The 14,988-nt window shown below is 43.3% G+C and overlaps 1 protein-coding gene across 1 annotated transcript; it reads right to left on the bottom strand.

The window, feature by feature from the left end:
- Nucleotides 1-133: 133 nt before the first annotated feature.
- Nucleotides 134-14,782, bottom strand: LTV1 (LTV1 ribosome biogenesis factor). Its single transcript, XM_068150973.1, has 11 exons — nt 14,648-14,782; nt 13,243-13,374; nt 12,567-12,755; nt 11,255-11,342; nt 9,479-9,599; nt 7,584-7,833; nt 4,366-4,493; nt 3,358-3,497; nt 3,024-3,076; nt 1,974-2,174; nt 134-518 (listed from the first exon to the last, which is right to left on the bottom strand). The coding sequence occupies exons 1-11, from the start codon at nt 14,648-14,650 to the stop codon at nt 405-407; spliced, it is 1,419 nt and encodes a 472-aa protein (XP_068007074.1). The 5' UTR covers nt 14,651-14,782; the 3' UTR covers nt 134-404.
- Nucleotides 14,783-14,988: the final 206 nt, after the last annotated feature.

Below are 14,988 nucleotides of genomic sequence, written 5' to 3'. Positions count from 1 at the left end.
CACCCTGTTTTCAGAACCCACCACAGAACCAAAATGTAATAGAAGGATTCTGGTCATTTGTTGAATACATTCAACATCTCTCTCTCTCTCTATATATATATATATAAAAAGCCCCTTTGTTCAGTAAGAGCTTGTAAGAAAAATACTGTTTATCACTTTAACATATTTTTGCTGCAATTACACTTTGCAATAGTTTTCATGTCACTTTTGACAGAAGAGACATCATTAATACATTGTATTATGTAGAACTTCATTTCAGAGAGAATGAGAAGTTTCTGGTTCCTGTTTATTCAGCAGTATCTGAATAACCCCTTTGTGTAGAACTGGTAAAGCTGAGTTCTCGGTTCCCTTCTCAAGACAAATGCAAACTTAGGGATGTTTCCAGAGTAAGCTCCTCAGTTTCATCAAGACAACTTCAGTCCTTGAACGTTTTGTTTCAGGTTGAGCAACTCCTTTTCTTGCCTTGTTTTCTCCAATTTGAAGGCTAGCTTGTTGGCCTTCTTCTCCATTCGGCGTTCCTGTATGTACAAATAACAACAGATTTACCAAATGCACAAAATGTGCAAAAGATGGTTTTAATTAGCAGTTCCAGATCGCAACAACAATGTCCAAATTGCTGCTGTTTTCATTTATGGTACTAATTATTAGTAGTCAAACTAATATGTACCACCAGAATTGTTGTCTTTAATTAGCTGAAGCTTCTAATATGCTGGCAGTTTCTGTTCCTACACAAAGCAGCCAGTGCATCATTGTGACTAATTAGATTATCCATATTTCTTTCAGAGAGACTTTTCACTCTGTACGACCTGAAACATCACAATTGTTTTCTTAGCTTACCTAGCTAATAACACAGAAAGAATTGTTGACCAGTGGAATAGGTATTGGTTGATGGTAGGCTGAACATGAGCCTTCAGTGTGCCCAGGCAGACAAGAGGGCCAATGGCATCCTGGCCTGCATCAGGAACAGTGGGGCCAACAGGAGCAGGGAGGTCATTCTGCCCCTGTACACTGCACTGGTTAGGCTGCACCTCGAGTACTGTGTCCAGTTCTGGGCCCCTCAGTTTAGGAAGGATGTAGACTTGTTGGAACGAGTCCAGAGGAGGGCAATAAAGTTAGTGAGGGGCTTGGAACACAAGCCCTATGAGGAGAGGCTGAGGGAGCTGGGGTTGCTTAGCCTGGAGAAAGAGGAGGCTCAGGGGAGACCTTCTTGCTCTCTACAACTACCTGAACGGAGGTTGTAGACAGGCAGAGGTTGGTTTCTTCTCCCAGGCAACCAGCACCAGAACAAGAGGACACAGTCTCAGGCTGTGCCAGGGAAGGTTTAGGCTAGCGGTTAGGAGGAAGTTCTACACAGAGAGTGATTGCCCATTGGAAATGGGCTGCGCAGGGAGGTGATGGAATCACTATCATTGGAGGTGTTCAGGAGAAGACTTGATAGGGTGCTTGGTTGCATGGTTTAGTTGATTAGGTGGGTTGGATAATAGGTTGGACACGATGATCTTGAATGTCTCTTCCAACCTGGTCTGGTCTATTCTATTCTATTCTAATGTGCTGCCCAGGGAGGTGGTGGAGTCACCGTCCCTGAAGGTGTTCAAAAAGGGATTGAGGCCATGGTTTAGTTAGTCATGAGGTGTTGGGTGACAGGTTGGACTTGATGATCTCTGAGGTCTTTTCCAACCTTATTGATTCTATGATTCAGAAAAAAACAAAGCTCCTTCCAAAGCTATGCATACAATAGTGGACACACCAAATTTCCATAGAGGAAATTAAGATGACAAAAGTCCTAAGGTTAACTTTCTTTCCAGGGGATTTTTTTTTTCTTAAAAAAAGACCAACAAGTCCTTTGAGACCAGCAAGCTTTGCCTATTGTGTTCCAGAGAGAAGAACAAATGAGCTTTGAAAAAAATATTGTGAGACAGAATTCAGGTACCAGAACGTGGGTTTTGCAAGGTCTTGTTTAAAACAAGCTTTACCTTTCGCTCCTCTTTTATTGCTTGCTTTCGAGCTTTGCGATCCTCTTTGCTCTCATCTTTGGAGCGGGGCTGTGTTGATGCCCTTGGCAGGTCACTGTCATTAATCATTTGCATGCGTTCCACCTGCTTCGCAGTCAGACCTTTCTGAGGCAAGATATGTAAGGGAATTCCAGTCTTCTGAGAAAGTTTTATTGGCTTGGGCTAAAATAGAGAGCACACACATATTAATGGTCCCTAGCTTTCCCTCCAAGCAATGCACATCACACTGCCTTATCAGTGTAAGCCCATTAGATTCAGATTTAACAGCAACAAACACCTACATTGCCTCACACTATTTTCTTCCCTCAGAAGAATACACATTGATCCCAAAGTAAGAAATTCAACACACCTGTGAGCAGAATCTGGCCTTCCTGAACAAGTTACTGCCTTTTAAGTATTATCAAAACCAAACAAGCAGAACTTAAGTAGGCACTTCATATTCACAGGATCACAGGACATTAGGGGTTGGGAGGGACCTCAAGAGACCTTCAGGTCCAATCCCCCTGCCAGAGCAGGGCCACAGAATCTAGCGCACATTGCTAGACCTTCATAAACTTTCCAAGAAAAAGGCTTCCTGCCAAAGTCTCACACATCTGGAACATCAAGCTGTGCTCTAATGATGGAGAATGTCTGGAAGGCCAAAGAACTACAATAAATTGTTTCCAACTGTAGAACTGAAACAGAAATCTCTTTTCAAGAAAAGATACACCTAAGATGTGGCTGTGAGACACAAATTAAACAAGGGTATAATACAGATAGCAAGAAAGCAATTCCTTGCCCTCTATATTTCTGCCTAACTATTACAGAAATGTTGAACATAGTCACTTTCCTTCTAATAAAATAAAGTGTATCAAACCTTTATTCAGTGAAGTATGCTAAAGGCTAACAACCTCCCCAGCTATCTTTTCCTGCCCCCTCCTTTTAAAAACTGATATCCATTGCAAAAATAACCACTTTTGTCTCAAGTTTTCCCAGTTCAAGTTGTTAGTTGAGTAAGTTCAGTGATTTTACCTTTGATGGCTCCTTAATAAGTGTTGGGTGATTATATAAATTTGAATATGTACCTGGGACATAAGCAAAGGGAAAAAAAGTAGTTAAGAAAAGGTTTGCAAACTGAAATTAGGTAAATTCATTGTGAATTGTACAACTACTTAATCCTTGAAGATATTACATCTCAAGAATTAAGTTATTCACATGACAGCAGTAGCTTTGCTTAGCAAGAACTCCTGCTTTTTGCTCCAGAAGCATAAACCATTTTACCTAAAGCACTGTTAGAAAAGTCCTGAGATCACCTATCATTGACTTGAAATCCTAGGGACAAAAAAGCCAACTCCAAAATACTTACTCAAAATGGACTCACAATCCCACTTTTCTTTTGGTTCCTCAATAACTGTAACTACCATTTCTTCTTTTTCTTCCTCACTGTCTTCATTCACAGCAGAGTCTAAATCTTCACAGGGTTCAAGAGCATCCAATTTCACACAACTGCAAAAAGTCCAGAGAAGAGAAAAAAACCCAAGGTTTACCTTGTGTTTAAAATGTGTAATTGCACAAACCCAACCTCTCCACGCTAACATCCCAAACCAAAGAAATTCCCATCGAAACCTGCAGCAAAAATAAGTTTCCTTAAGTATCTCCAAAATAAGCCAATAGACAGTACAAGAAATATAGTTGAAAAAACAAAGTATTTTTGCATCTCATAAAGATGTGGCATGTGAGATTTGTGACTGGAAAGCAGAAGAGAACAGAGTTTTTAGTCTGTAAGCAAGGCAGTGCTAGAGGGGATTATGGACTCTGCTGCAAAGCAGTCAGTCATCTTTCACTACAAAGGACACATTAATCTTGTTTCTGGATTGCAAGGTTAGAGTAATGTGAGAACATCTCACCATTTAATTTTAGGATAATATCACCTGCTTTAAGACAAAGTGACTATCCTGTGGAAACACAACCTTACATGGACACGGGGTTGATTTTTGCAGTGCCTCAAACTGCATAGCAGTAGGACAGAACAGTCTAAGCTACAGAGTCTATTAAGAGCACAAGTAAAGGTACAGGGAGAAAGGTGAGGCATTCCTCCTTTGCCTTTTTAATGTAACTCAGGTGTCACACTGAACTCAGTACAGCTCTACAAAAGCACCATAAACCAACAGAATGCCTTCACTCAATTGTGTTGTATGTTAAGACTGACATTCAGTGACAACTGAAAAAAAAGGGCTAATACTCCTATGTAGCTCCTTTTATTGTGAGATGTAATCTTTCAGTGCTTGTACTAGGAACAACATACCCAAACTTTCAATACAAACACAGGCTTATGGAACTGCTTATGTGAAGCAGTACTTCTGGGACTACCTACCTCTTTGCTTTCTCTTTGTAGTAATCATTCAGAACGTCCTGCAGGCGAGCATTGTCTGTGTTTATATAGCCTTCTAACTCCACGTTGTCCAAGGCTCCAATTTCATCTTCATCAAATTGTTCAAAAAACTAAAATGAAGAAGTGGGAATCGGTAATTGCTGTGGAACTCCTTGATAGCCTCAAGAAGATGTAGACATTTCTTCCTGTTTTCCCCTTTTTCCTCTCCCCCCTCATTTGCTGAACAACTGTCAAAACCATCTGTAGTAGGATTTCCTCCATTACTAATCAGTATTTTTTCAGCATGGGAGTCAGAAAGTTTTTAACAGTATATAAATCAGATCCTAGAAAATGTTTCTTATTCTGAGCCATTATTTCAATCTGTACATTAAGAAGTCTGTCACTGGTCAGAACAAAAGTTACACCATACTTCCACTGCTCTGACACCATTTCATCAATGTATACTTGGCACAGTGGGGAGAAAGGGTGAAAGATGTGAGTCTTCACCAGGCACTTGTACACAGAACCGTTTTGGTTGGAAAAAGATCTTAAACCATTATCTAACTTTATGAAATCTGGTGCTAAGCCACATCCCGTAGCACCACACCTATGTGTCTTTTGAACACCTCCAGTGATGGAGATTCAACCACCTCCCTGCTCAGCCTACTCCAGTGTTTGAGAACCCTGTCAGTGAGTTTTCTTCTAATGTCCTATCTAGACCACCCTAACACTTATTAGGGAGAAGAAATTGACCCCCATCTTGCTACAACTTCCTTTCAGGTAATTGTCAATCTCTCTTCAGCCTCCTTTTCTCCAAACTACACAACCCCACAATTCCTTCAGTCACTCCTCCTAGGACCTTTTCTCCAGACCCTTCACCAGCCTCATTGATCCTCTCTGGGTGCACTGACTAGGCCAATCACCTGGCTGCCCTGTACATGGTGTATAAGGGCACTCAAGAAGATCTGCTCCATGACCTTCCCTGTCGCTGAGGTCAGACTGAAAGGTCTGTAGTTCCCCAGATTCTCCTTCCAGTCTTTCATGTAGATGAGCACCACATTTGCCAAACTCCAGTTAAATGGGACCTCCCCAGTTAGCCTGGACTACTGGTAAATGATACAAAGTGTCTTGGTGAGCACTTCCACCAGCTCCTTCAGTACCCTTGGGCATATGCCATCCAGCCCCACAGACTTGTGTATGTCTAGGTGGTGCAGCAGGTCACTAACCATTTGGATTATGGGGGCTTCATTCTGCTCCCCAGTCCCACCTTCCAGCTCAAGGGGCTGAGTACCCAAACAACTAGTCCTACACTGCACTGGTTAGGCCACACCTCAAGTACTGTGTCCAGTTCTGGGCCCCTCAGTTTAGGAAGGATGTTGACTTGCTGGAGTGTGTCCAGAGAAGGACAACAAAGTTGGTGAGGGGCTTGGAACACAAGCCCTATGAGGAGAGGCTGAGGGAGCTGGGGTTGCTTAGCCTGGAGAAAAGGACACTCAGGGGTGACCTTATTGCTGTCTACAACTACCTGAAGGGAGGATGTAGACAGACAGAGGTTGGTCTCTTCTCCCAGGCAGCCAGCACCAAAACAAGAGGACACAGTCTCAGGCTGCACCAGGGGAGGTTCAGGCTGGAGGTCAGGAGGAAGTTTCACACAGAGAGAGTGACTGCCCACTGGAATGGGCTGCCTGGGGAGGTGGTGGAATCGCCATCACTGGAGGTGTTCAGGAGGAGGCTTGACAGGGTGCTTGGTTGCATAGTTTAGTTGGTTGGGTGGTGTTGGATGATAGGTTGGACGTGATGACCTTGAAGGTCTCTTCCAACCTGGTCTATTCTATTCTATTGCTAAAGACTGAGGCAAAGGAAGTATTGCACACCTCAGCCTTTTCCTCATCCTTGACCACTACGTTGCCCCCTGCATCCAATAGAGGTTTGGCACCCTCACCAGCTGTGTCAGACAGTTACCCTCCAAACACCTTAGGAACCTTTAGGACTGCTCCTTCTCTGATGTATTGTATTTCTGGCAGACATGAGGGAAGTCCTCTAGGAGAACAAGGGCAAGCAATCCTAGCTAGTCTATAAGAGACACCCACCACAGTATCTACTTTGTTGGCCATCTCCCTGATTCTTACCCATAAACGCTCAACCCAGTTGTCACCATCATTAAGCTCAAGATAATCAAAGCACTCCTTGACACACAGGGCCACCCCACCACACCTCCTTGTCTATCCATTCTGAAGAATTTGTAGCCATTGACTGCAGCGCTCCAGTTGCATGAGACATCCCACCACAATTCTGTGATGACCACTACTATATCATAGTTTTCCCAAAGCAGTGGCTTGCAGCTCCTCGTTTGCTTCCCATCAGTGTGCACTAGTGCAAATGCACATCAGACGGCCACCTTTTTGCAGGAAGAATCCCTGATTCCTACCTGAGTGTTCACAGGTAATCCCATGTTACTAACTCATCAATAGCTCTTGCATCTTTGCTACTATGTGGCTTTCCATTCTCTACCTCCACTGATATAGCAGAACAAGAGCACTTGCTAGCACGTCCTTCAAATACTGGTGTGCTGCTCTCAGGCTTATTTCTATCGAGCCTGGGTTTTGCCCTCCCACCTTCCAATCTAGTTAAAAGCTCTTTCACTGAGCCCTCCTAGCTCCTGCACTAGGATCCTTTGCCCACTTTGTGATAGGTGTATCCCATGTGTTGTAAGCAGGCTTGGTGTGCTATAAATCAACCGATGGTTAAAGAACCCAAAGTCTGGCCTATGACATCAGGCTTGGAGTCAGGCATTGATCTGCTGGCTCTTCCTGTTTATTCTTTCATCACTCCCTGCAACTGGATAGAGGAAAACACTGCTTGTGCTCCCAATCCCTTAACCAGTTGTCCCAAGGCCCTGAAGTCTCCCTTCATTGTCCTTGAACTTCTTGTTACTACAAGATCTGCTGAACTAAACTAAGATTCTCAGACTAAAGTGTAATACTATGAATATACATTCTAGTGACTGCAGCAATTCTGTTTAACTGTATGGGTGTTAGGCCTTTGAACAGTAATTTAACACAAGCCTCTTCAGGCAAAGTATGTGCAAACAGCTGTTTGACACCCTGACTACCAAAGGCAGCTCGAATTTACACAAGCATACAGGACACCACCTTATGAGATGAATCAAAAGACAAAGAAGCATTCAACACCCTAAGTTAAACATTTTTGAGCTGCCTCACCTTTTCAAATCTGTCATCCAAGAGAGTTAACTGCTCATTCCTTCTTATCACTGAAGATGTCATAGAATATTCTGTGAAACGACTCCTGGTTTCTTCTTGCATAAAGAGAAATTCCTTAGTCTGTCCATTAATTCCATCATCTGAGAAAGGACCTTCTGAATCGTAGTCTTTATCATTACCGTAACTACCCTCTTCATCGCTATCGTCCTCCACATCTTCCCATTCATCTTCATCCTCAGCATGCGATCCCCTGAACAGAAGCATAAAACAGTTTTAGAGTAATCACAGTATCACCAAGGTTGGAAGAGACCTCAAAGATCATCAAATCCAACCTATCACCACAGACCTCATGACTAGACCATGGCACTAAGTGCCATGTCCAATCCCCTCTTGAACACAACCACGGACGGTGACTCCACCACCTCCCTGGGCAGCACATTCCAATGATGAATGACTCGCTCGGTGAAGAACTTTCTCCTCACCTCGAGTCTAAACCTCCCCTGGTGCAGCTTGAGACTGTGTCCCCTTGTTCTGGTGCTGGTTGATGGGAGAAGAGACCAACCCCTTCCTGGCTACAACTACCCTTCAGGTAGTTGTAGAGAGCAATGAGGTCTCCTCTGAGCCTCCTCTTCTCCAGGCTAAACAATCCCAGCTCCCTCAGCCTCTCCTCATAGGGCTTGTGCTCAAGGCCTCTCACCAGCCTTGTTGCCCTTCTCTGGACACGTTCAAGTGTTTCGATGTCCTTCTTAAACTGAAGGGCCCAGAACTGGACACAGTGCTCAAGGTGTGGCCTAACCAATGCAGAGTACAGGGGCAGAATGACCTCCCTGCTCCTGCTGGCCACACTATTCCTAATGCAGGCCAGGATGCCATTGGCCTTCCTGGCCACCTGGGCACACTGCTGGTTCACGTTTAGGCGGCTGTCAATCAGCACCCCCAGGTCCCTTTCTGTTTGGCTGCTCTTCAGCCACTCCGACCCCAGCGTGTAGCTCTGCATAGGGTTGCTGTGGCTAAAGTGCAGCACCCCGCAATAGGATTTGTTGAGTGCCATCCCACTGGACTCTGCCTATCTGTCCAGTTGGTCGAGGTCCCTCTGCAGAGCCCTGCTGCCCTCTAACAGATCAACATCTGCTCCCAACTTGGTGTCATCTGCAAATTTGCTAATGAGTGACTCAATCTCCTCATCCGGATAATACATGGACCTTTCCACAGATCTGACCAATGCTGGCTTACCTGAAACATTTTGGCAATGACAGATTTAAATCTTTAGAGGGAGAGATGAAAAGCTTCTATTTTCAAACCAGTAAAAGAAAAACAAGTTCAGCAGTAACAGTGCTGCAAAAGCCAGCATAACACTACTTTTGCCTGAAAGCTGCAAACATTTCTGATAACTGTTGGATCACACAGCAATGTGTGCTGAGAGTGAGGTTATGTCTACATTCAGCAATACATGTCCAAGCAGGAAAAGCATCAGCAAAATTTCTCATGGTAAAAATAATACCAAAGTCTAAATAAATAATGGGCAGTACAGTATCACATAGAGTGTTCATAAAGGTTCTAGAAACCCTTGTTAGCCTTCCTCAATATCACTAGTGATGTATTTTAAATGTGATAGCTGATGATGTTTTAAATAGTTCAAGAATTGTATTATTCCATACATTGCTTCTGTAAACAAATACGTAAGAGCCATGAGCTCAAAGAAACAAAATCCATCTCTGGAATGACCCATGAAAGTTTGATTTTCTAAGCTACCAATGTAATGTGGTTTTCCTTTAACACATATAAATTATTCAGATGGAAATCTGAAATGATTCTTGCTTCCTACAACACACAAAACAACAAATAGCATCATTCCTATTTACAAACAACAAACAGTTCTACAGAGCTCTGTGTACCCTTTCCGTGACTCATTTGCTTGTAGAACAAAATCATCTTCCAAGATATTTTCTGGATTGTCAAAGTCAAAATCATCATCAAGAGCTGCAACAATATCTGGGTCGAAATCTAGCCGTGGTCCTAGTAAGTGAAAAAACCAAAACAGACCATAAATTGTTAAGTTCATCTGACACCACAAAGCTACGTTCCTGGACAAACCCCAATCCAACTAGACTGTTAACTTACACTGAGGAAAGATTAAACCCAAAAATGACAAAATTCCTCAACAGTTATTTGAGAATTTGATCTTCAACAGGATTTGAGGATTTGATACAAGCCAGGGCAAGTCACCAGCCTCTTGTCACTGTTTCTTAGCCAGATAAGAACATTCCCCAGAGGTCTTAAGTTTCCATAAATACATTTTTGTATTTTTTACTTAGGCTACTTTACAAGAAATAAATACTCAGAGAAAGTACTGTAAGATCACCTGCCAATGCTAGTTACCATGCCCTAGAATTCTCTACACTATGAAAAATCAGAAAGGGTTTCTCTACTGCCAATTAGTGATTTTAGTATCCTTCCAGCAGGACAGAGAGAACTACTACAATTACTTCTTAATATAAAATATTGAGATATATGAAAAAGTGAATACTCAGTGTAAAGCTGGATGCATAACAAAAGCATACTTACAGCCTGCAACACTGAAATAGAAAAGAAAAGAATCAACCAGGCTGGAAAAAACCGCTGAGACTGAGTCCAACATCCATCATCCAACATTATCTAATCAACTAAACCATAGCACCAAGCACCCCATCCAGTCTCTTCCTAAACACCTCCAGTGATGGTGACTCCACCACCTCCCCGGGCAGCCCATGCCAATGGCAAATCACTCTTTCTGTAAAGAACTTCCTAACATCCAGCCTAAACCTCCAATGGTGCAGCTTGAGACTGTGTCCTCTTGTTCAGGTGCTGGTTGCCCATGAGAAGAGACCAACCTCCACCTGGCTACAACCTCCCTTCAGGTAGTTGGAGACAGCAATAAGGTCTCCCCTGAGTGTCCTCTTCTCCAGGCTAAGCAACCCCAGCTCCCTCAGTCTCTCCTCATAGGGCTTGTGTTCCAAACCCCTCACCAGCTTTTTTGCCCTTCTCTGGACATGGTCCAGCAAGTCAACATCTTTCCTAAATTGAGGAGCCCAGAACTGGACACAGTACTCAAGGTGTGGCCTAACCAGTGCAGTGCACAGGGGCAGAATGACCTCCCTGCTCCTGCTGGCTACACTGTTCCTGATACAGACCAGGATGCCATTGGCCTTCTTGGCCACCTGGGCACACTGCTGGCTCATGTTCAGCCTACTATCAACCAGTACCCTCAGGTCTCTTTCTGCCTGGCTGCTCTCCAGCCACTCTGACCCCAGCCTGTAGCGCTGCATGGGGTTACTGCGGCCAATGTGTAGAACACCACTCAGCATTAGAAGAGACATTTTGAGAGTTAAAATCCAGTTCCAGAATTAGATTGAACAAAGTAATAAATAATACTATCTAGAGTTTTCCCCTGTTACTGGTTTCCATTTTCTGCACAACAGTAAGAGCTCATTGATTCCAGCCCCCATAAACAAAGCTAAAAAGCTATAATTATTGGTTTCAGGGTGAATCATGGGACTCATATAGATCATTCTTCACCTCTGCTATTGAGTCTGTTCTAAATCAAAGCTGTTATGACACTGTAATCAAAGCCATAATTACCATCTAGTACCTAGATGGCAACTCATCTTACAGAAAGGGAGATTTAACAGTACCTGAAATAGGAGCAGCTTTATTTAACAAGCCCACATCCTCTTCAAACTCGGTGGCAAACACTGAGGAAGGTAACTTAATGGACGGAGCCTTAGACAAAGACACAAAATAACCCATCACAATATGTTTGTTCTCAGTTTCCCCTCTGAGCTCACATTCACAAAAAGGTGAACAAAAGAAACTCCTTGAGTGCTACTTAAATATTAAGGTAAGTGCTACTTTATTGGTGGCAAATACTCAAAGTTATGCAATGAAAGCTAGGTAAAGTGTTGGCAGTATTAATTCTCAGGTCAATATCCTCTAAGTGCAGACAGGTGGGTTGGTTTTGAGAACACTAATAGAGATTTGCAATTACCCTTTCACTGAAAGGCTTATTAAAAGCTTACTAATAGACACATGTAAAGTAATTTTAACTCTTATACAGTATCACCAAACTGTACCTGAAATGCATTTCTGAATAAAAACAACATTTGGTTAAACCAACCTCCCTCAATTAAAAGTGACTCCCTAGCAACAGCATACATCATTGGATGAAATTAGCTATTTATTTTCCATTTCAACCTGATCTAGTATCATGAAATTCCACAAGTTATGCCAGCCATTGAAAGATTTTTCTATTCCTTCTGTTGCACTCCACTTCAAATACATGGTGTACTGGTAATACAAACTGATATATTCACAATTCCAAGAGCACTCCAAAGTTCAAAACATTTCACAAACAAATGCCAATGCCAGTAAAACAGTTGCTCAAATACTTTTATAAGCCATCTCTGTTATGTTGTTATGGTTACACAAAGTGTTTTAACACTGTGCTGGCAAAGTACTGTTCATCAGTACCAGGCTACCAGGACAACAGAGTCTCCCTTTTACAAGAAAAAGTCAAGGGGTAATAGGTACAAGTTACTTGTGGAGGGAAGCCAGCTGGAATCCAGAAGAAACTTTTTCACAATGAGAACAGCCAGACATTGACATAATCTCCCAAGGAAAGTCCTGGATTCCTCTACATTGGTTAGGTTTAAGACTAAGCTGGACAGGGTGCTGGGCCATCTCATTTAAACTACACTATCACTTAGAAAGGTTGGAACAGATGATTCTCGAGGTCCCTTCCAGACCAGCATTCTGCAATTCTGTGAATATACTTTGGCTTCTCAGTTTTTGTTTTTACTTGTAGGAAAGTCTGATTGTGGGTCAGAAGGATCCTACATACATAGAGAGAGATGTCACAGTCATGGTAACACTTGTTGAATGGAGTTAATGTGGATGCTAAAATCCAAAGAACAGCATTAGATTATTATTAGCAAAAATACTACGTACTGGAACTCGCTGAATTTCATCTTCTATGTGCCCATCATTCGTGACAACAATTCTGCTTTGCTGTCCACGCACAGAAGGGACAAGCTCAGAGGGACCAGATGCCTCTTTTAGATGCTGCAAATAGTCATAGTCATCATCAAAGAAGACTCCATACTTCCGCTGCTCTTCCCGCCGTTGCTCCTCATGCCCCTTGGAATTGAAAAAAGAAGTATGTTTAGTACTTAGGTCCCCTGAGGAAAAAACCCAAAACAAAACACACACATATTTTGAGAACACCTGAATTCTAAGTCCTAGTAGTCCTCTCTCCACTAATCACCCTAACATACAGCCAGTTGGAACACTGTAAGCATCTGGAGTACTGTTAAGTGGTCTCTGAGCAGGACATTAACTTTTCCATAGGCAGTGTTAACTAACAAAGCCTGCTTTTTCAGGATGGGTCAGGAAACTGTTGCTGGGTTTTAAATACATCTGTATCCCTAATGCCAGTTCACCATCCTTCAACTCATCACATAACTGCCAACTATCAAATTTCCTACAACACCCCCTTTTTAATAAAACAGACTAAAAACTACTTTCTCTCAGACCACGTTTTTGAATTGTACACTTGCATACCCACTTCGCCCTCCTTCAGCATTTCTCATCTGAATGACCCTCAACATTAAAAGCAAGTATTTACTTTCTGTGTAGGCAGCAGTACTCTCTGGGGTGCAGTATCATCAGCAGCAAGTGGATCTCTCTGACTTCTGTGCACCAAATGAAAAGTTACCGCTTTTTTCTTCTCTATGAAGGGTTTCTTTTTCTTGTGAGGCTGCAAAAGGACATTTGGTTAGTAACTAATGAAAAAAGGAATATTAAATCCACCTTAAAAGAATCTTTTGCCTGGAGCATGCTACCGTATTCCTTTTAATACAACACATTATGAGCATGTACCTAAAGACAATGCAAAAAGAGCTTAGTGGTAGGTTAACTCTTCCAACCACACACACGACAGCCATTTCATACGATCTAATGCCATATGCAGCTGTATTGAGGTGCAAAATGGCAATATATCAGTACAGTAAATATTTGATTACAGCAGAGGCATGTTAACGTCTAATCCTGTACAGTAAAATTTAAGCAACTACTTTCTAAACACTGCATCAAATCTGAGAGACTTCACCCAAGGAAGAGAGGAAACTGACATACGGAAATTTAGACATTTAGACACACCTTGAAAATTTAGACAGCTCTTCCTGCCCTAGTAATTCAGTATCAACAGGACTGCACCATTACATAGACATAGCTATATCATCAAAATATACCTGCATTCCAAATCAACAAAAATCTGAAATATTCTTAACTGGGCAAAACTTTTTTAAGTTAGTGTTATCAGGCTTGGGGAAATACTTCTATGAAGATTTATGGCTTCACTTACCTACCAAAACATATTAATAGCACGTATATACAACTCGGGAATTAGTCTAGGGGTTTAACCTATCTTCTTTACCTGGTAACTTTTAAGCATACAACGTGACATGATATGACTTATCAAATTTCAGAGTATATTAAGTGCCAGAGTATGTTTGGAGCTAAATCCTCCAAGAACAGGTTTAAAACGGAGCATCCATAAAAATAAATACAGGTTTTGGAAGCAGGAACCATCCTACCCCTACAAGCACACCTGTTGGTGTCCGACGGTAAAAGGGAACTGCTGGTGACACAGCGACGCCGCACGCAGCGGAGCAGGAAAGCTGCCACCCCCACACCCCGTCCCTCCTTGGGTGGCTGGAAGCACACACCTCGGGACGCTGCGTCGGGCCCGGACGCGGCTCAGCTGCTCCCGCCCGGGCTGCGCAGGCCCATGAGGCAGGCCACCCTCAGCGCGGCTGCTCCCAGGCACACCTCCCTCTCGCCGCCACCTCCCGCTCCCCGCCGCCGGTCCGGAGCTGCCGGGGCCTGGGAAAGCTTTCGGACAGCCCAGCAAGCAAGGCACTCAACGTGCCGTTTCTCCCCTGCGAACCACGCTACGGAAACGGCCCGTTTCCAACCCACACACTACGAAAGAACGGCCGGCCGGCCGGCCCCCCAGCCCTGCACCTCACCATAGCGCAAAAGCAGACCGGACAGGTCCCCGCCGCCGAGAAAAGCTGCGATGCCCACTACCAGCAGCCCGAACTACGTCCCCCCTCACACAGGGTGAGCATCAGCACCGCCCACCGGCGGCCTCCATCTTGGGGCAAACCAGTGATCAACAGGGGGACACCGACAGGCTTGACACTTCGTAACAGGGAAGGGGGTTCCCCAGTGAAAAAAAAAAAAGGCATAAGCTTTCTAAGAGTTAAATGGTATTTTAAATAAAGTGAAGATCTATGAAGGCAAGCTGCATACTTCCTCCCATCTTCCAGAAGCATGTTTCTACTTCTCCCAAACTAGCGTAGCATGG

The sequence above is a fragment of the Melanerpes formicivorus genome, unplaced genomic scaffold, assembly GCF_026170545.1.
Source record: "Melanerpes formicivorus ecotype bairdi unplaced genomic scaffold, bMelFor1.0.p_v2 SCAF_2, whole genome shotgun sequence".
In the NCBI taxonomy this organism is placed as follows: domain Eukaryota; kingdom Metazoa; phylum Chordata; class Aves; order Piciformes; family Picidae; genus Melanerpes; species Melanerpes formicivorus.
This window is presented reverse-complemented; position numbering and strand designations above follow the sequence as displayed.

Bases quoted from the DNA above. Each gene is read 5' to 3' on its own strand.
- LTV1 (XM_068150973.1), bottom strand. The intron at 7,834-9,478 runs GTACACAGAGCT...GCTTCTGTTCAG, and splicing joins GCAAATGAGTCACGGAAAGG to GGGATCGCATGCTGAGGATG. The intron at 3,077-3,357 runs GTAAGTATTTTG...CTTATGTCCCAG, and splicing joins GGATTGTGAGTCCATTTTGA to GTACATATTCAAATTTATAT.